Genomic DNA, 22,821 nt, shown 5'->3' with positions numbered 1-22,821 from the left:
GTTGAATTCTGTTGATGAAAGTAAATCTCTGTCTATAAAACATATAGCCTGACTTACATAAGTTGCTCATATAGTCCTGTGGTAAAAAAGAAAATTTAAATTACTCTTACTCATTGATAGAAAAAATCTCTACGTGTAAGTCAAGTTTTCTTCCTGATACTGTCATTCAGGCATTTATTTAACAAATATGTATTAAACACTGAAGATGTGTCATTAAGGCAAGGAGCTGAGAATTGATGGTGTACACAAACTCAGATGACTCCTTCCCTAGTAGAGTTAGAGGAAAGAGTGGGAAACCAACACATCAAAGGAGCCTGGAGACTAATATGAATCTGCAACTTTTATAGAAACCACCAAGGGAAAATGCAGTGTGCTAAGAGACTATGATAAAGGGGTTTGACCTAATCAGAGAGGTCAAGGAGGGATTCCCTGAGGAAGTGACACCAGCTGAAATCTAACAGACAAGTAGCATATATTTCAGGCAATGTTCCTGGGACAAGAATGAACATAAGATTAACTGCAGGGAAACAGGGGCATGTAGTACATTAGACAGGAGCATGTTGTACCTTAGAAGGAACGAGAATGATTAGAATGGAGCAAATGGCCAACGCTTTCAAATGCTGAGAAGTCAAGCACAGTGAAGACTGAAAATGCCCATTGGCTTTGGAAAAGTAGAGATGACTGGGGATGTTAGGAAAAGCTGTAGGGATGGAATGATGGTGACAGCAATTGGAGAAATTCCATTTCTTAATCAGGAACTTACTCTACAATCTTCTCCAACTGCTGTTGGAGCTACTGAGTGTAGACAAGGCCTTAAAGAGAGAATGTTGTAGCTTCCAGGAGATAAGGGATTAAAGATTTTTGTTGTTTGTTTTAATGAGTTAATTTTATGAATTTGTTTGAAAATGTGGTAATTATCAGGAAAATAAGCAGATTTACATGCAGTTGTAAGAAATAATGCAGACATATCCCATGCGCCCTTTACCCAGTTTTCTCCAGGTGTAAAAACTGCAAAACTACAATCTGTTATCACAATCAGAATACTGATACAGTCAAGATACAAACCAGTTCATCTCTAAAAGGATCCTTCATGATGCTCTTTATGGCCATATGTGGCCATTGCTGATCTACAGAAACACAATGAATATTTGTATGTTAATCTTGTATCCTGAGACTGGGTTGAACTCACTTATTAGTTACGGGATTTGTGTGTGTGTGTATTCCGTAATTGTCTATGCAAATAGTCATGTCATCTGCAAATAAAGACAATTTTATTTCTTCCCTTCTGGTATGTATGCCTTTTCTTCCTCTATATTTCTGTTTTTATTTATTTATTTATTTATTTATTTATTTATTTATTTATTTATTTGAGGGAGTCTTGCTCTGTTGCCCAGGCTGGAGTGCAGTGTTGCGATCTTGGTTCACTGCAACCTCCACCTCCTGAGTTCAAGCGATTCTCCTGCCTCAGCCTCCCAAGTAACTGGGACTACAGGTGTTCACCACCACACCTGGCTAATTTTTGTATTTTTAGTAGAGATGGGGTTTCACCATATTGGTCAGGCTGATCTTGAACTCCTGACCTCGTGATCCACCCTCCTTGACCTTCCAAAGTGCTGGGATTACAGGCATGAGTCTCCACGCCCAGCCTCCCTATACTTCTTTATTAAATGAGCTAGAACTTCCACAGATATGTTGAATAGAGGGTGAGAGTGGAAATTCTTGCCTTGTTTCTGAACAACAGAGGAGAAGCAATCAGGCTTTTATGATAGGTAGCAACAGGTTTTTTCATAGGTAATCTTTTGTCAGGTTGAGGAAGTTCCTTTCAATTACTAGTTTTCTGGTAGTTCTTCATTATGAATGAATGGTGAATTTATTAAACAACTTTTTCTACATCAATTAATAAGATTATATAGTTTTTCTTTAGCCTATTAGTATGGTAGATTACCTTGATCAATTTTCAGATATTGAAGCAGCCTTGTACCTCTGGTATAAATCCTACTTGGTCAGTGTATAATTCCTTTTATATATTGTTGAATTGTTGAATTCAAAATATTTGCTAATATTTTGTCAAGAATTCTTGTATCTGTCTATATGTTTATGAAGGACGTTCGTTTGTAGTTTTTTTTTTTTTTTTTTTTTGCCTTTGACTTATTATTAGGGCAATACAAGCTTCATTAAATGATTAAGAGAGTGTTTCCTCCTCTTCTATTTTTTGAAAGAGATTGTGCAGAAATGGTGTTGATTCTCCTTTAAACATTGGTAGATGGCACACGGGATACAGAAATACCAAACACCCCCGCCTCCTCTTCCATTTTAAACATTGGTAGAATTTTCCAGTAAAACCATCAGTGTCTGGAGATTTCTTATTGGGAGTCTATTTAATTACATATTGGATTTTCTTAACAGTCATAAGGCTATTCTAGTAATTTATTTCTCATTTGGTGAGTTTATGGTTTTTGAGGAATTAGTCCATTTCATCTTCATCTGTCAAATTTATGTGTGTTGAGTTTCTCATAGTATTCCCTTATTATTCTTTTGATATAAGTCTGCAGGTCGTTAATGATACCTCTTGTTTCATGTGTGGTACTGGTAATCTGTGTTTTCTCTCTCTTTTCTTTTCCAGGCTTATAGAGGTTTGTCCATTTTATTTATCTTTTCCAAGAACTAGTTTTTTGTTTCATTAATTGTCTATGTTTTTATGTTTTCAATGTTATTGATTCCTGCTCTTACCTTTATTATTCCTTCCTGATTTTAGTTATATTTTGTTCCTCTTTTCCTAGGATCTTGAGATAGGAGCTTATATTCTTGATTTGAGAGTTTTCCTTTTTTCTAATATATCCATTCAGTGCTATAAATTTCCCTCTCAGAACTGCTTTAGTTGTGTCCTCCGACATTTTATATGATGTACTTTCTTTTTCAATCAGTTTGAGATATATACACACAGAGACGTGTGTGTGTGTGTGTGTGTGTGTGTGTGTGTGCATTCCTGGATATTTCCTATTTGACCCATGGATTATTTAGATGTATATTGATTATATTCCAATTGTTTGGGGATTTTCCTGTTAACTCTCAGTAATTTTTAGTTTGAAAATACTGTGGTCTTAAAATAGACTTTGCATGACTTCAAATATTTTTAAATTAGTTGAAGTTTGCTTTGTGGCCCAGGTTTTGGTTTATCTTGGTAATTATTCTGTGGGCATTTAAAAAGAATGTGTATTCTGCTGCTGTCGAGAATAGTGTTCTATAAATGTCAATTAAATCTTGTTGGTTGATGATGTCAAGTTTTTCTACATCTTCGCTGATTTTCTGTCTGTTGTTTTATCAATATTAAGAGGGGAGTGTATCTAATGATAACCTGAAATATGTAACTGGAATGCATAGGCACAAATCATATCAGAAGCCAAAATGTAGAGTGGACATCAGTCAACATAACATATTTGTGCATGAGCTGAATATCAGCCTTGAATACATGTCAAGAGGTATGGAAAAAAGATGACACTTTGATAAGTACTAAGTAACTAGATTCAATAAAATGTAATGACCAGTAGAGTGTGAGATGCAAGGAAAATGAACTTAAGAATCATTCGCAGATTCTCAGTTTGCATTACTGCATGAATGGAGGTAACATTACCAGAAACACAGAGTGCGCTGAAGGAAATATGGTTTGCAGGGTGGGGTGGAGATACAGAACTCAGTTCATGTCATCTTGAGCATAAGATGTATAAAGACTATTCAGAGATGTCTAGCAATAGGTTAGTACTCAGCAGGAAAGTCAGATATAAAAAGGGGATTTAGGAGCCATGATTTAATTAATGGTCTTCAAATATAACTGCTTGGAGATTATCCAGGAAACGTAAGCAGAGTAAGAAAATAGAGCAAAGACTATGATCCTGCTAAACTCTAATGTTTAGGACCAAAGTGAAAGAAACAAAGAGAAGAAAAGAACAAGCTGTCAGGATGGAAGGAAGAAAACGAGGAGTAGAATTTAATTCAGTTCCACAAGTATTTGTTAATTGTGTAGTATGTGCTATGCACTGTGCTGTGAAACTGGCTTTTATCCTCTTCTAGATGATAGCCTCTTCTAGATATAAACGTATCATTTCAGTACAGTGTGGCCAGCTCAGTGACAGACATATGCTCGAAAGCAACAGGACCACAGAAAGAGGCACTGCACATGGCCCAAGATCGTGAGAGGAAACTTTCAAGACATAGTAACATCTAAGCAGAGTCTACAAGGAGAGTAGGAGTTAACAAGAAAGGAAAGAAGGAGGAAAGTCATAGCAGATAAAAGAAACAACATGAACATTAGAAAAGGAGCGTGGAGCTCAACAGAGAGGAAAGGATCACCTAAAAGAATGGTCAGTAGGGCTGAACTCTAGTAAGAGAAAAAATAAATTCAGATTAAAGAAGGCCCTTTGACTTTGTCACTTATGAAGTCACTGGTGACCCCATCTGCAGCAGTTTCTATGAAATGAAGTGAACATAAATCAGACTACAGTGAGATAAGGAGTGACTGAAAGAACATGAGGTTCAGGAATGTGGGCAGGATATTTTTTCAAGGAACTTAGTGGAGAAGAAAATAAAGATGGCCTAGCTGATGCAGCCATAAAAAAGGATGAGTTCATGTCCTTTGTAGGGACATGGATGAAGCTGGAAACCATTATTCTCAGCAAATTATCGCAAGGACAGAAAACCAAACACTGCGTGTTCTCACTCATAAGTGGGAATTTAACAATGAGAACACTTGGACACAGGAAGGGGAACATCACATACCAGGGCCTGTCATGGGGTCAGGGGGAGGGAGTAGGGATAGTATTAGGAGATATATCTAATGTAAATGACCAGTTAACGGGTGCAGCACACCATCATGGCACATGTATACATATGTAACAAACCTGCACGTTGTGCACATGTACCCTAGAACTTAAAGTATAATTTTAAAAAAAAAGAATGTAATATATTGCCTGGCATATAATAAGTGTTATGCAAATGTTTGTTACATAAATAAAAGGAAAGATCTGAAAAAAGAAAAAACTTGATGGCATAGCTAGAAGTAGACAAAGGTCTAAAAGACTTGGTTTTATGATCAGAGAAAGTTAAAGACATTTATAAGTTGTAGAAAACAAGCCAGAGTACATATACACCATGGAATACTATGCAGCCATAAAAAAGGATGAGTTTGTGTCCTTTGTAGGGACATGGATGCAGCTGGAAACCATCATTCTCAGCAAACTATCGCAAGAACAGAAAATCAAACACCGCATGTTCTCACTCATAGGTGGGAACTGAACAATGAGATCACTTGGACTCGGGAAGGGGAACATCACACACCAGGGCCTATCATGGGGAGGGGGGAGAGGGGAGGGATTGCACTGGGAGTTATACCTGATGTAAATGATGAGTTGATGAGTGCTGATGAGTTGATGGGTGCAGCACACCAACATGGCACAAGTATACTTATGTAACAAACCTGCACGTTATGCACATGTACCCTAGAACTTAAAATATAATAATAATAAAAAAAGAAAACAAGCCAGAGTGCAGAGAAAAGGTTTTAAATTGTGGCTTACTTCAGTCAATTATTCACACAACAAATATTTATAGAGCATCTACACTCTACTTGACCAAATCATTCCAACATAGAAACAAACAACCCTCTATCACAGTGTTAATATCATGTTTTAAATAAAATTGAGAAACAATAAAAGCCCATGGTAAATAGTGCAAAACATGTATCTCAATTCTAAAGCAGCTTAATACTTATAACCACAAACACGTAGCATCTTTGGCTTTGTCATATTTATGTAACCAATGCCACAATTCAATATAAATATTCAGTATAGAGGTTTAATTTGTTTACTTCAAGAGAAATGATTTTAATTAAAAAATTATATTACAAAGACAATGGTATGAAATGATTTGTCAAGATTATTTTGTTTTAATTATTACAAATACCTAAATGCATATTCAGTATGCAAGATAGAAAAGCACTATACAAAAGATGTAGAGTAGTATATGAATTCCCAAAAGCATATCAAGTCTGCAAGATATAAAAGCATGATACAAAAGTGTAGAGTAGTATATGACGGTTTAATACTTGTGTCAAAGTCAACCTTAATATTTCTTAGCATTCAGAGACAGAAAACCAGCCAGTTAAAAATGAAAGAACACAAATGGTCTTTAAGTGATGATGAGGCCTGGAGTATTCCAGAAAGATTGAGAATAGCCTCTCATGTTTTCAAATTCATCGACTTGCAGAAATTTAAGACTGCAAATTAACTTGAAATCATTTAATACTATTCTCCACACCCCACATATAAAATTCCCTTTACTTCACAATCCTTATCTGGTATTGACAGAACACTTACGTGAAAGAGAGCCTTATATTTGAGAAGTTGTCCATTTGTTCTACTGCCAAGCATTTAAATTTGTCTCTGATTATTCCCAAAATATAACCCTCTGTAACTCTGCATTACAAGACAACATAATTTATATGTAGCAACTTTTTAAACATCAAAATATTATTATAGTATCTGCACATTAAGTGTATTATTTGTCAGACTAGTCATTCCTAATTCCTTCTTTTTTTTTTTTTTTTTTTTTTTTTTTTTTTGAGATGGAGTCTCACTCTGTCACCCAGACTGGAGTGCAGTGGTGCAATCTCTGCTCATTGCAACCTCCGCCTTCCAGGTTCAAGTGATTCTCCTGCCTCAGCCTCCTGAATATCTGGGATTACAAACATGCATCACCATGTCCGGCTAATGTTTGCATTTTTAGTAGAGACCGGGCTTCACCATGTTTGGCAGGCTGGTCTCGAACTCCTGACCTCAAGTGATCCACTTGCCTTGGCCTCCCAAAGTTCTGGGATTATGGGCGTAAGCCAATGTGCCCAGCCCACCTCTTTCTTGTATACATTATTTTCATGCTACTCTGTTATTTCAGATCCTTGCTTTTTTTTTTTTTTTTTTTTTTGAGGTGGAGTCTCACTCTCTTGCTCAGGCTGGAGTGCAGTGATGTGATCTTGGCTCACTGCAAGTTCTGCCTCCCGGGTTCAAGCCATTCTCCTGCCTCAGTCTCCAGAGTAGCTGGGACTACAGGTGCCCACCGCCACACTCAGCTAATTTTTTTTTTTTTTTGTATTTTTAGTAGAGACGGCGTTTCACTGTGTTAGGATAGTCTCGATCTCCTGACCTTGTGATCTGCCCGCCTCGGCCTCCCAAAGTGCTGGGATTACAGGCATGAGCCACCACACCCAGCCTTTCAGATGCTCTCTAGTAATTTAGTGATTTTTTAAAATCATCTTGGTTAAACTGAATACAAATTTTCAAATGTGGAAGAGTAAAGTAAGATTATATCATTGTACATGGTGAGTAATTTTTAAAAACAGTCCTACCAACAGCTTAAGTTATGGATGCTATAATACCCAGAGATTTGACTACATAAACTATACCAACCCAAATTTTCCCTATTTCATTTCTGTATTTTTTAATTTAAATATAAAACTGTAAAGATTTATGTATTTTTCCATCTTGTTAAATTTGTCCCAAAAGTCCAAGGTCATTTTGAAAGATAATATAGCAAACTACTATATTAGTTATCCCTCCAAGACTTCGATCTTCTACAGATCTGATAGGTATGTTATTCTAAGTCTTTATACAAGACATTGATAAAGGTCAATGGAATAGGCATATAAAGGAAATTTTCTGTACACAAAGAAATCTTCTTCCTAGGTGACACTGATACATTCATCGAATTTTTAAACAATTATTTATTCAGCTATAAATCTGGTCAGTCTATATTCCTATGCCTTATACACAGAGCTTTATTAGAAATCAAGGAAAGTTATTTATTTAAAATTGAAACAACATGACTTTGGAAATCCATGAATCCTATGAAAATAAAAAAGGTGAATCTACATTGCTCGCCTTGTGACAACTATTTTCTAGGACTCTAAAATCAGTATCAGTTTGCCAGTAATTTCTAGAAATCTGTTAGGGATAGATATAAAGCTTGTTTTTGTGTGTTCTTCAGAATTTAATTCTGAATGTTCAACAAAATTAAAATAACTGGCTAATATTTCCTACATATCCCTTTCTCTTTTGAAATTATATTTTTAACTGGAAGAAGATAATAATAATGTCCCCTGCCCCACCCCAATTTTTCTGATCCTACTCAGGACTGCTTCATGAACAGTTTTAATAAAATAAATAGTATCTATATGTGGTATTAATTTTACTTTATTACCTCATATAAAACTGTTGTGTTCCCATGGAGAAGAGGTCCATAGCAGATATAGGAATGTCCAACAACCCAGCCTAAGTCAGAAGCTGCCCACCACACCTAAAAAATAAGATAATAAAATGCATATATTTTATTCAGAGAATGTTATGTAATGTGAATTTAAAACCACGATTACCTCTCCAGGTTGAAGTCCATATATGGAAGACATTGACCAGTTTAGCATGACAGCGTATCCCCCAGTGGGTCTAACCACACCCTAAGGAGAGAAAAAGTGAAGTTAAAATCAATAAACAATGTGTAAAAACACTCTCTATCTTCATAGCATCCACTTTAAAAGTTCCTGGTCAAAAGTATTTTATATATTAGCTACAAGTTACTTTGGCTTTTATAAAATTATCTTTGAATCATTATTTCTTTGGGTCTTTTAATAGTCACCACAAAATAATTGTCTTTATTAGTACCATTTTTAGAATCCATTCTCACATTATTAGTCTTCTAAAGAAAACATGATTTCACAAAATTACATGCAATACAAACTTTTCTAATAGCACCACACATTATCAACACTACATTTTCAGACGTATTTCCAGAACAAAAATTAGTGTGAAGAAAGGTAAAATGTAGTTATATGCCTCAAATACAGACTAACATAAGGACCTCTGTTTCTTAAGATGATTAAATAATAATAGCTGCTTAGAGGAAACAAAGTCATAATGTAACTGAAATCTCATTGCAACACTTCACTGAGGATCATGCAAGCACACTTTAAAGCTGAGCAATTCTTTCATTATGAACTCTAGAACTCTTAAGGATGAATTCCAGTGAATTGAATTTAGATTAAAAGATTTGTCTTATATTGCATTTTGGACAAAAGTAGGGATCGTCATATCATTGTAGTACAGTTTTCACAAATCAGTTTCAAGTAGTTTTCCCCAACACTGGGAACATATTCAACCTCAATACAAGACTAATATTTGAACACTGGATACAAATGTCACCATAAATAAGAACTAATAGTAAATTTAATAATTAAGTTCATGTATTGTTTTAAAAAACGTTAATTGTCATTGGCTCAGTAAGACATAACTGAGTGAATACTCAGAATGAGTCGGTGAACACCTGCTGAGAGATAGAAGGTATATTCCACTCACATGTATTTTGAAGCATCTTTTAGTACAACAATTATAACTGCTCTATGCAAAGAAAAAAAAGTGATTTTTATGAAAGGGCAAACATGGATGTAATCAATAACTGTGCTATTAATTATGCTTTTTGGCATAGCGCTGCACCTTAACACACATACACAACTCAGGAAAATGAAACAGAAATTGACTTTCCATTAGTTACTAAAATTGCTGCTCTCCTCAGGTGCCACTAATAAAACATAGGCATCATGCTGTGGAACATTATTTTATTCACCAGTAACAACACCTGGTCTCTTAGCAAATATCAGATGCAACTTTGTTGGTATTTGAGAGCTATTTTCTAGGTCGTATGACATGGTTAGCATGCAGCTGGCCCTCTTGATCTCCATGGGAACATTAGACATTCTAAGCCCCATGCCAGTAGGTTTTACACATGCACTTTCCCATGTAAACGAAACAGTTATTTTCCCACTATATCCTATCCTATCTCCCATGCACTTTGCTAGTTTGTTCTATTGAGATCTTTTCCTATGGCTAAACAGATTGATTGAATCTGGTATTAATCAAACTGCAAACACTTCATAAAAACTATTCGTTTTACAGGCTAGAAAAAGTAGTTTTTTGTAGACAATACGCTGTCCATGTGTTATGACAGATAGTGATACTTAATATCAGTAATAATTTCACTTAAAAATGTTTTAAAATTTTCTCTCCATCCTACATGTCCCTGCATTTAGAACCCATTTTTATCAGTAACTCTAAATATTATTATAACTAGGTAAATGTTTAGACCATATGGTACAGAGGGTAAGATGCATTGACTAGAAATGATGACAAGAAATAAAAGGCGAGGGAAGACATAACTGAGCAGTAATTCAATTGTAAAACCTGAAAGATAAATGTAAAGGATAAGTTGTCAAATTTCTATTTACCTCTCAGATGAGTACTTCTTCAAACGACATTTACCAATGTCACTCTGTCTGTAAATTAGTGAATACTTAAACCCATCCGACCAAAAAAAGAGACTTAAAAATGAGACCATGCATGAAAAAGCATTTGAAGTTGTAAAGGCTAAAATTTAATATCTCATTAACAATATTATTTCCTTAGTTCTAGCAATTATTGCTTTATATTTTACCCTGTGCTCCTATCAGTCAAAAGGCATAAATGTCAAAATAATTAGAGGTTGCCATCAAAGATTCTCATTTAAAACAATTAAAATGAAGCTGAAGGAATGAGAAGAGCCATAATTTATGTTTTTCATTAGTCATTGATACCCACTTACTTTTATTTTTTAAAGAATGAGTATACAAATTTTAATCAAGCATCTTTTTACCATTTATTAATCTAGACTCTAGATCTGCAATTTGGTCTTGCCTCCCAAATGCTCAGATAATACAGTTTCAAATTTCTGGGTATTTGATATGGTGCAGAATAAAGAAACACATAGTTTCATATTCTCCAGGTTCACCTTTTATAAGAGGTTTGAAAGCACAAAAAACACAAAGGTTACATTTCAAGAGAATTTCTTTAGCATAAATATTAATTTGTGACAAAAATAAGATGATAAAGCATTTTTGTTTCCTGTTTATAATCACATTATCCAGGTAATGAAAATTAAAATGCAAAAGAGAAACACCATTCAGCCTCTGAAAACACATAAATTATGCTCCAGAAAACAAATCATTATACTATAACTAAGCAAATTTTGTTGGAAACTAAAAATACCACTTTTACAGTAGTAGATCTGAATATGAAGTAAAAATACTCAACACCAATGCTTACCTCTAAAACACAAACCTTCTTCATTTTAGTCTTTTGAATCTCTATTATTTATTATTACCTTCTATATGTGCTTTTTTCTTTTCCTTTGAGAGGGAGTCTTGCTCTGTCACCCAGGCTGGAGTGCAGTGGCATGATCTCACTCACTGCAACCTCTGCCTCCCAGGTTCAAGCGATTCTCCTGCCTCAGCCTCCCGAGTAGTTGGGACTACACAGGCATGCCACCATGCTCAGCTAATTTTTTTTTTTTTTTAGTAGAGACAGGGTTTCACCATGCTAGCCAGGATGGTCTCGATCTCCGGACCTCGTGATCTGCCCTCCTCGGCCTCCCAAAGTGCTGGGATTACAGGCATGATGCACCGCGCCCGGCCTCTCTATGTATTTATACTCTACCTACCTTAAAAGTCAAGTCATTAGATGATCTAATATATTCTCATAAATACCCTGTAACCTGCCAATATGCTGTTCTGATCTTTTGGTAGGATCAGTCATAATTCTTAAAGATGTCTGGGGAACTTGAAAAATATCCAGATGGGACTAGCACTCTGTGCCCTGAATAAAGACATGAAAGTGAATGCTATCTCAGAAATAGGAATGGAAGCAATATGAAAGTGCTCTCTTTTGGGATGGGGGCACAAATGTAATGTTCATGGTGTTTAAAAAATTCAATCAGTGCAAGTACAAGTAAAGGCTGAATATTAGTTTCTCAGAAATGGTACCACAAAGTTATCACAGATAGTTCTTCATAATTTCCAGCTTACTGTGCTACTTTTGAAGACAAGTAAAGTCAAAGACTGCCATAAATGGGGCCATTAAAGTAAAACAGAAAACATGTTAGTATAAATGTTGTGTGCAGTTTTGGTTGCCACAACTTGAAAAAGAAAAATACAATTGCAACAACAGGTGTTGTAGAAGAGGAGGGAAGCCTGAAATGTGTGGTAAGATTAAGAATTTGGGGCCGGGCGCGGTGGCTCAAGACTGTAATCCCAGCACTTTGGGAGGCCGAGATGGGCGGATCATGAGGTCAGGAGATCGAGACCATCCTGGCTAACAAGGTGAAACCCCGTCTCTACTAGAAAATACAAAAAAACTAGCCAGGCGAGGTGGCAGGCACCTGTAGTCCCAGCTACTCGGGAGGCTGAGGCAGGAGAATGGCCTGTACCTGGGAGGCGGAGCTTGCAGTGAGCTGAGATCCATCCATTGCACTCCAGCCTGGGTGACAGAGCAACACTCCATCTCAAAAAAAAAAAAAAAAAAAAAAAGAATTTGGGATTCTTCATTGTAAAAATGTAAGCTTTTTTTTTTTCTAATGGTCTTTGAATATCTGAGAGGCACATCCCGAAATACTGAGAGTAGAAAAGTTTAGAGTACATGACAAAACTTCCTATTTCTTACATTAAGTCCCTCTATCATTTATTTTGTAATAAAGAATCATACAAGGCAAATACATATATATTTACATATGTAAAATGTCTATTCACATATACACATGTAAATATATGCATGTATACATGCATGTGTACATATTTATATCCTTACATATATGTGTGTATGTATATCTGTGTGTGTGTGTGTGTGTGTGTGTGTGTGTGTATCAATTCAGCCTGACAAGAAACAATAGAGGGGGAAAATAAATTTTACTTGAAGGAAAGAAAAGAAACCCATCACCAAATGATGGCAGGTGTCAGAGAAAAAAATGAATCGTTCTGATTGTTTAAAAAATCTAACACATCAGCACTAAACCTTGTTTTGGTCGTGGTTTGACAGATGGCACCCCCTATTTCTAGAGTAAGCCTCCACCCCTTTTCTAAACCTGATGAACTCTAATGTCTTCACCAGGAGTACTTCAAGACGTTGCAAAAATACCACCTTTTCTGGGAACTTTCACCCCATCCTATTATTTGTGTCAAATGTCTTTCAGGTCCTCTTTCACAGCCCTCAGGGCCTGCAAACCTCATCAGAGAACTGATATCCCCACCTGGTGCTGTGCCTTCTCCACCACTTTGAGCACAACACCTTTGTATCTTCAGCACAGTGTCTGGGGTAGAATAGGCATTTACTACATTTGTTGACTGTCTAAATGAATGAACAGTTGAGTGTATAAATCCATATGAACAATACAATTATGTTAACAAATACTCTTTGTTCAGTAGAAACCCTCGACACTTGTAGAATTTAGTGAACCTTGAATCTTCTTAGAAGGCATAAAATGTTTCCATTTGGGATATTTCATCAAACAGGAAATATCTTGATACAGGTTTTCAGATGATTCTGAAGCTATGTCCATGGAGGATATTTTGGCAGTTGTATAATTTTTTGTCGATCTGAACAACTGTGAGCTAAGGGGCAAAGGTGCAACCAGTTCAGCACTTTAACTGAAAGAGCGTACCACAGATTAAACAAAAAAGGTCACTGCTCTTTTATATTTGACTTTCATTCTCCTTTTTTTTTTTTTTCTAGGGCAGGAAATAGTATTAAGTCACTTAAACAGGAATAAAGTTACATAAATTTTGTAAGTCCACATCAGGACAAAAGGTCTTATCTACCACTTTCTTGTCATGTTTTCTTTTCAATCTTTTCCTTTTGATTTCTTTCCCCTTGTTTTCTTTTGACACTGAACTTTTCTTCTTTCTTTTTTTTTTTTTTTTGGTTATCACAATCCCTTTATCAAACCGAATAAGATGCATATTATGATCACTAAATCTCCCATACCTGAAAGGACATCTCATCCAGATGAGGGATTCTTTTATCATGTAGTGCTTTGAACTATCTCAAAGATAGGCACCCAAACCAAACAGAATAGAAGCCCACAACAAAACAGAAATGTATGCAAAGAAGCTCAGATGTGGTTGCTGGAATATTTACAGCAGCTAACAGATTAACCTGTCATACAGCAACTTGACAACTCCAGAGTTGGCAAATGCCGATATGCAAATATGCCCTAAATATATCTACAAATTCTAACCAAAGAACAGACTGCCTTATGTGTGTTTTATATTTGAGAAACAAGCATTTTTAGGCAGAAGAGTTTTTTTATGAGCTCACAACATTATTTTTCCTCATGAAGATCAGGAATTGAGGAAACAAACCATATGATGACATCATATTTATATCTAAATGCTTCATTAATGCATGTGTGTTTATTTTTCCTATACTTACATTCTGTGGATCCCAACATTAAGATTTTAGGTACTATTAATCCTGATTATACCTATGAAAAATGAAATGAGAATGGTATGAATAAGGAGGTGTCCAAGAAGCTGACTTACTAGAGAAGTAAGAGATCATTCAACAAATATTCTGAGGCTCTACATGGGTCAAATTTTAATGTTAGTGCTACAGTGGATCCAAAAAGGAAAATGTGTATTCTAAGACCTCAGAGGACATTCATTGTTAAAAAAGTAAATTAATAAAAACTAATATGTATAAGATAGGTTAAAATAAGTGCCATAAAAACTAACATGTATAAGATAGGTTAAAATAAGTGCCATAAAGGTCTGTTGGTAATGTAAAATTTAAAGCAATTTCAATTCTAAAGTCCACTGGAGGGAAGAGAGAGTTAAAGAGATAACTACCTTCTTTTGCCATTCTGTATGTGTTAACTTTGCAAAGCCCACTCACTCACACAATTTAATCACCGGTCCTGTACCCCAATAACCTACAAGGGTCTATCTCCAACCGCATATGTATAACTCTTGGGCTAAGACTCTCATTACCAACTCTTGACTGGGCATCTTCGTGTTAAATGTCCTGAAGACACATCATGCTCAGCATGTTAAAGACTTTTAGTTTCCCTAGCCTCAAACCATCCTTCTGATTCTATTTCAATGAATATTCAAAAGCACCCTCATATGTTCTCACATTCAAAGTCTTACACTTCTAACATTGAACCAAATCTGATTCCTCCCTATTAGGTATGCTGTCCTATGTAAACTTCCAAACTAATTAAACAGCCTGAAAACTAATCTCTTTGTCTCCTTTGTGTGTAGTCAACTATCTTCCCAACTAAATGACCACCTTCTATCTTGCATCACCTGTATTCATACCTTGTTCAATCCCACTAGACTAGAAGGACTATACTTTACTCATAGTTGTATCTGTTCTAGCACAGGATGAGCACTCCATACAAACACATTAAATTGAGTCAAATTCAATGTGGGTGCAGAAATCTCCACACAATTAAAGCCCTCTCAAATTTATTGAAATAGATTGTCTTCAGGATGGTACATCAGGAGGAAAATGAGAACGATAGAAATATCAAAGGATCTTCCATTTAGGCACTGAAAGGAATCCAGAAAAGAACCTCTCAGAGAAAAACTGCGCCAGGCGCAGTGGCTCACGCCTGTAATCCCAGCACTTTGGGAGGCCGAGGTGGATGTATCACAAGGTCAGGAGATCACGACCATCCTGGCTAACACAGTGAAACCCCGTCTCTACTAAAAATACAAAAAATTAGCCGGGCATGGTGGCAGGTGCAGGTAGTTCCCAGCTGCTCGAGAGGCTGAGGAAGGAGAATGGCATGAACCTGGGAGGTGGAGCTTGCAGTGAGCCAGCCTGGGCAATAGAGCGAGACTCACTCTCAAAAAAAAAAAAAAAAAAGAAAGAAAGAAAAGAAAGGAAAAACCTGTAGTAGCTAGGGTCCTTCCTTATTTGGAACCACTTTTCAATCTAATACTCTGTGTATTGCTTTTATTTTATTTCTACTACACTAGCAAGTCAGCTTTTAATTTCTGAAAACCTTTTCTTCTGCCCATCCCATGAGATCCTACTCCAGGTCACAGTGAATTTCAGTGACTTAAAGTCTTGAGGTAGCACAAATGTTTTTATAAGATTTCTTCAGGCTTTTAAGAAACTAAATTTTTAAAAATTAAGTTATACTGTGTTTTCAGGGTCAGGAGTTTTCTCTCATGTTGATACTTTTATATTAGATCATAACTTTCCTGAGTTCTCTTTTATTTTATAGCCAAATGTTCAGTTGGACTCCAGGTGGCGAGTATGCAAGGCAGAATTGGAAAAAGTTGAGGTTAAGAATTATGTCCAGCAGATTATTTGGCATGCTTCAATAAATAAATCTTCCAATCTCCAATATGCAGAAATATTTTTCAAGTCACTCGAGTTGTAACAAAATCATAAGGCTTCAATTCTACAATGAAACAAATATCTTCATGTGTGTGCATCTATGTATGATTTCAACAAAAATTTATTGAGCACCAACTACATACAAAGAACAATGGTAGACCAAAATATACTAAAACATGACCTGTGTCCTCAGAGAGAATATATTCCCCTACGAAAAGTGTTCCTTTTCACAAGCAAGGCTTACATGGAACATCTTAAATTTCCTTTTAAAAAGCTAACTAATCAAATAGAACCACTATTTTAAGATGATTAAGAGACGACGTTTTCAGAACACTGATGCTACAGTAATCTAACAGTAATGAAGAAGTCACTCTCCTCAAGGATAAGAATGATTATGAAAGTCCCTTCTCCTACTAAAATTCTACAATTCAGTGAATATTAAACCACCTAATAAAGATGAATAAGGAAAATTATACTGTTATCCTTTATAAGGGTCTATGAAGAAACAGTGTTATTCGGAGATACCAGGCAAAAGTGGTATTTGTTGATATTTGACACATTAAATGAATATTGATGCTTTCAACTTTGCTTTGTAAAAACATGTTTCATGGTGAACAGATTTAAAAATCCTTGAATGTCTTCCATGCTGTAAATCAAATAGGTCAATACTTTGGACAAACTGCCTCTGTTCAAACTGCCTAGGTCAATTCTCTAAATCACATTCATAATAAAGAATTGAATTCCCCTAGATGAAAAAATCAATTCTACACTGCATGAAACTTATACCTCAATTTAAAAGAATAAAAATATCTTATTTGAAATATATTTTTATATAATGTTATTAAACCAACTGATATTCAATCAAACATCTACTAAAGCAATTGTATATTTCTAGCATTTGAGAAAATTCTGGAAGAAATGAGAGCAAAATGTTTGATGTTAAATAATAAATGTTTTTATATTTAGCACTAGGCACAAAATCTCTTTAAGATATAAAGTAACTGTGTCAGGTGAGATCACGCCACTGCACTCCAGACTGGGCACAGGAAAAAAAATAAAAGCAAATGAAGTAACTCTCTAAACTTCAAAGTAAAATCTGCAAACATTTCCAGTCAGTGATCAAACATTCTTGGTGCAAAGTAAATCTGCTGCTATAGATAGTTATCCCTCAGAGAGTGAGTACCTTAGGTAACCCCGTTGTGCCAGATGTGTAAAGAACGTACAGTGGGTGTTCTGAAAGAACAGGAACACAGTCATGTGATTGGGCTTTTGCCATCTCTTCATCCCAGTCAAGGTCACGACCTGGAGCCAAAGGAACCGCCTCCTACACAGGAAAAATATAAGAGTATGTACTGTAATAGGAGATTAAATCAAGAGAACAAAAAGTAGCTAAATCTATGTAAGTCCGAGCATCTGACTGAAAATCTAAGCCTATAATGGCGCTAAACATCAGATTTATGACTAAAAAGCTCAAGTTCATGATTCAACATAAATGTTTATAAAAAGTCCAAAGGTTTTATATTCACTTCAACTAAACTGACAAAAAAACATGTTTCATTTAAATCTAGAGATATCCTTTAGAAATTCAGTATAATGTAGTAATGTTTCCATCAACACTCATAGCTTAATTAACAAGGTTTCATGTTTTTATAGATGTATGTACACTAATAACTTTATAAACTAATTTTTATTTTCCATAGCCTATTTCTTTTACTTTGCATTTATCATCTTTACAATGATGTGTCAACTAAGCTAATAAATTTCTCTTCATACAATGGCCTTTAGGAGTAACACCACAGCTACCTTTCCAAATAAGAAAACATTAATTCTTCTTCAGGAGTAGGGAAGAATTCTACTATTGCTTTTTGAAGACTAAAATCCAGTATTGAAATTTAGTCAGAGTCTGTGATATATCCAAAATACGATCCAAATTTTACTCCTTCTAGATCATTCATTATTGTGGGAGAAATATTTTTTTCCTTTTTTTGTTTCAAGAACCAGGCTCTGTGTTGTAAACTTTGTGATAATAGAGTCATGAGTTAAACAGATACATCTTTAAAGAAATTAAACAGACTTCTTTAAAAACAGTGACAATGAAATGACCAGATGGGTGAAAAGCAGGGAAGTGGCTGATGGAAAAGTTACTCTGATGGGGAATTACAACTATTTAAGTAAAGTTAATGCCCATTAAAAGTCTGTTTTTTTCTTAGATGTTAGCTGAGCTCAAGATCACACATCAGGAAGTTTATAATTGGCGAACATGTTAGCATAAGCACAAGCAAAGTTATATAACCCTCAATGAAAGTTAATGCGATCTACTATCTAGAGATGTGTGTAACCATTTCATTAAAGTGATTCCTGAGATAAGCCCAAAGATTGAAAAATTTAGAAAAGACACTTCCATTTTCTAGGTTGCTTAATACATTAATCATGGTTGTAAAAACTGTTCATATATTTAAATAGGTACATTTACCAATTAATACTCCAAGATAACATCACAAATATGATGCCTGTATGAATAAACACATTTATAGCTAACACATTTATAGCTGAATTGAAGACCCTTCATCAAGTTGAAGTTTCAGGCCAAACTGCTTTCTCCAGCCCCACCCTGATAGGCACTGGCTCTGCCATTTAGATAAACAAAATAGTTGATTATGACCAAATTATATGTTTCCATTTCTTTTTATACAATGGATAAAAGCAACTAATTGCAAATTATCAAACTTTTGACAACACAGAGATCTATAAAAATCATCACACTGCAAAATAAAAACATCAATTAAGTGATCACAACAATAATTACAGGGTTGATAATTTTTATGGGCCTCTAATGAAATTAGGACTTCAATAAATGGTTATTCTTCAGGCTAAGAAACAGAGGTACATGTAAAGGAGATCTGACAAATAAAGGGAGAAAACAAAACATTTTCACATATATGCATTTACTTCTATAGATATGTCTTTCCTAATTCTTGTAATTCTTAAAAGGCAGTATTGGGAGAGCGTAGGGGTGTAATATCCTTTGATTCCATCACTGCTTGCCTGAAGCTTAGGTGTGGCAGCCAAGTTTTTACCTCCTCTTACAAAAATGCAATCCCGGTTAATAAGACACCCCGCTGAGCCTTTGTGTCTCTCTAAATCCAAAGCAAAGCCATTCCACTGGGCTTAGTTACTGCCTAAACAGCAGGTCTACTAGAAAGAACAAGAGATTTCTACAGCCCTCATCTATATTACAATAGAGGAAAGGGCCTGCAGAAAAAGAGAGAAGCTGAGAAAGTAAGCTAGTTATTGGAGGGGAGCAGGCAGTTAATCTCTATTAAGAAGAAAAGAGAGGCCGGGCGCGGTGGCTCAAGCCTGTAATCCCAGCACTTTGGGAGGCCGAGATGGGCGGATCACGAGGTCAGGAGATAGAGACCATCCTGGCTAACACGGTGAAACCCCGTCTCTACTAAAAAATACAAAAAACTAGCCGGGCGCGATGGCGGGCGCCTGTAGTCCCAACTACTCGGGAGGCTGAGGCAGGAGAATGGCGTGAACCCGGGAGGCGGAGCTTGCAGTGAGCTGAGATCCGGCCACTGCACTCCAGCCTGGGCGGCAGAGCGAGACTCCGTCTCAAAAGAAAAAAAAAAAAAAAAAAAGAAAAGAGAACAGACTTGCATTAGAAAAAACTGAATAAGGAACATTGATATCCTCCATATGCAATGTGTTTATAGTGAAAGAAATATCATATGTCTTTTTGGTTACAAGTCATTAAACTGGAGTTTAAATCCTGGTTCTGCCACTTATTAGCCGTGACTTTGGGCTATGACCTCTCTCCATTACTCAGTTTCTTTATCTCTAAAATAAGGCTAGTAACATCTATTTCATTGGTTTGTTAGAATTAAATAAGAAAAAAATATTTGGAAGTACTTAGCATTGGGCCTAGAACTTAGTACCTCATAAGTTCTGTGCAAACTACATATTAATGTGAACAGCACACATATACTCATATATGCATACACTGTGTGTGTGTTCCTGCCATCCCTCTAAACTGTTCTTACCCAAGGCCTTCTATATTGCTGATTTTGCAATACCTGATTTAAACAGCAAAGAAGCTTTTTTTTAAAAAAAGTGCTTGAGGTCTTCTGAAAGAAACTTAAAATTCTTCTTCAAGATCATAAGAACATTAAAACCATTAAGTGCAGCAGATCATGAACCACAGACTACTAAAACTTTATACAGGAATTTAATGTGGTAATGGGAATTGCTTGGTGGTAATCAAAATGATGTATTTTTAATACTCTGTTCTCATATCTTGTCATTTAAGTATTTTCAAATAAAACTTGTTAAGAGTTCTACAAATTGCACATGATTCTTTAAGTCTTGCAATTTCACTTCTGCAAAAAAAAAAAAAAAAAAAAAACTTAATCTGCTAGAAACCCAAGTTGATGTCAACATAAATAGCTAAAGATTTGCTTGGGTGAAGAAATAAGGTGATCATCTGTTCAAAGTTACAGAAAAAGTACCGTAAATTGTATTCATTGGTATATTACACTGTTCTCCCTTCCTTCATGGATTGCAGAATAATGTATCTACTTAGAATATTCATGTTTTGTTTTCCTGAGCATGGTTTTATTTCTAGCCTAAATACTTTTCTAAATTTTAAGAAGATGTTTGCATTCAAATTAGTCACACCACTCCAAGAGTCAGGAGAGCTGAGGGATTAAGCATACAGTCAGAGTGCATACATTCAAATCTCGACTCTGGAGCTTTCAAACCGGGCAAGTTGCTTTATCTCCGTGTTCACTGGAGTCCTCTTCTATTAAAATAGTAATAATATTATCATCTAGTTAATGGAGTTACCAGGAAGATTAAAAAATATATTCATTAGTAGAATGTCTTATAAATCATACGGTAAGCAGTCAATTCGTGTTTGTTGTTATTATTATTGTTAATATAATCCGAGCTAATTAAAAACACAACAATAGCAGTATACATAGAATCCAATTCATTAATCTCACACATGTTTCTGTGTTTCAGTCTTTTGGTTTTAGGCTAGATTTTCATGAAGTCAGTAGGTCTTATTCATATTTTTTTAGAAATAACAATGACATTCAGCAATATACTTAATAGTTTATAAATCAAGTGTATCTTTTAAATGGTAAAAACTAAAATCATTTTTAGCATATTAACATTAGCAAGAACCAAATTCAATATTCAGATTACCATATTTGGACGATTATAAATGAGAATTTTCTCTGGTTTGTGTTGTCCTATTTTTAGCGCTTCTTCTACAAGTGGTACGTACTCTACCCTCCTTCCAGGTTCAATGCCAAATGATGCTGTAACAACCACCTTGGGCTACAATTAAAAAATAATAATGGAGAGAAAGCTTTAACAATGTTAATTAGGGTAATCACAATATTTTAGTTGCGGACTGGCAATTTAACATTTCTAAAGAAATATCTGAATGATTCTGTTTTCTACTGAATGGTATGAAAATGAATAAACCATTTGTAATTGTTATAGACTTAACCACTTCTACATAAATCTCACTTACCTGTTCAAAACTGCATACTCAATGATGTTTTTGACTCATATGTATGAAATGTATAAATCCCTTTCAAATAATTCATTAAGCCAGGTGGATTTGCCATGAACTAGTACAATGCAAATCTTGAGGCCCTTTACTTGCAAAGGCCCCAGTAAGAGCTGGCTGCTGCTGAGGTTGTAGCAGCATTTCATAGGTTTTCTATATGTTTCTCTTCTAAATGCCTAAAGAGACTGCAGCAGAAAAAGACGCAAATCTCCAATAACTTATAATATTTTTTCTAATTCTAAATATATATTCATATTCACCAAATATTACATTATATTATTTTCTTAAAAAGGCTCCCAAATGATTAAAGTTTCAAGCCCCACAAAGCCTAGACCTGCCCCTGTCCTTAAGATACACTTTGTACTCTTTACCTGGCAATTTGCTAAGTCATTCTTCAAGACAAACACAGGTGTAGGCAAAATGTATCCCTGTTGGGAACCACAGCTTATGTCAATCTCTCTTCTTCAGTATATTCTGGACATGCCTCAAATGTTCAGTTGTAGTCAGTGTTCATACATCTCTACTACTGCACAGTAAGCTCTATAAGACCAAGTTTGAATGCCATTTATTTTTGTGTTTCCTATACCTAGCACAGTGCTTGGCATGTCATGAGCTTTCAGCAAACATTTGTGGAACTCATTAATTTGCAGAAAAATAAGTCCTCATATTTTTAAGTATATTGTTTCTTCACTAAGAAATCCAAAACAAAAGAGACAGATAATAAATTATTCAGAGGGCAGAAAATTGACCCAAGGTATTGCATGTATTCCTGAATTCTGATTTCTAGTTATAATACATTTCATCTAGGAAAGGTTTATACTGTGCTAAATATATGCATATATAGTATTGTCTGCTTTTTGAATATAATTTAATATTCATGGAACTGAGGCTCAGTGCAATTACATAGTTTGCCCCAGGTTACAAGTGGCAAAGGCAGAAGGAAGGCCAGTTCGGTCTGGTTGCAGAACGTCTTTCCACCATATCAAGTTGCCT

At 35.4% G+C, this 22,821-nt stretch overlaps 1 protein-coding gene across 3 annotated transcripts in view; it reads right to left on the bottom strand.

The window, feature by feature from the left end:
* Window positions 1-22,821, bottom strand: part of ACSS3 (acyl-CoA synthetase short chain family member 3) — a 187,385-nt gene that overhangs the window by 106,839 nt on the left and 57,725 nt on the right. For 2 of the 3 annotated variants that reach the window (XM_077953210.1, XM_015152354.3), the window contains exons 4-7: window positions 21,456-21,590; window positions 17,431-17,571; window positions 8,417-8,497; window positions 8,245-8,340 (exon numbers count right to left, since the gene is read on the bottom strand). In XM_077953210.1, coding sequence (XP_077809336.1) covers window positions 8,245-8,340; window positions 8,417-8,497; window positions 17,431-17,571; window positions 21,456-21,590 — 453 coding nt within the window. Of the gene's footprint in view, window positions 1-8,244; window positions 8,341-8,416; window positions 8,498-14,327; window positions 14,375-17,430; window positions 17,572-21,455; window positions 21,591-22,821 lie in introns of those variants that run through there. The other variant, XM_077953211.1, reaches the window with a different exon arrangement.

This window comes from Macaca mulatta, chromosome 11, assembly GCF_049350105.2.
Source record: "Macaca mulatta isolate MMU2019108-1 chromosome 11, T2T-MMU8v2.0, whole genome shotgun sequence".
Classification (NCBI taxonomy): domain Eukaryota; kingdom Metazoa; phylum Chordata; class Mammalia; order Primates; family Cercopithecidae; genus Macaca; species Macaca mulatta.
This window is presented reverse-complemented; position numbering and strand designations above follow the sequence as displayed.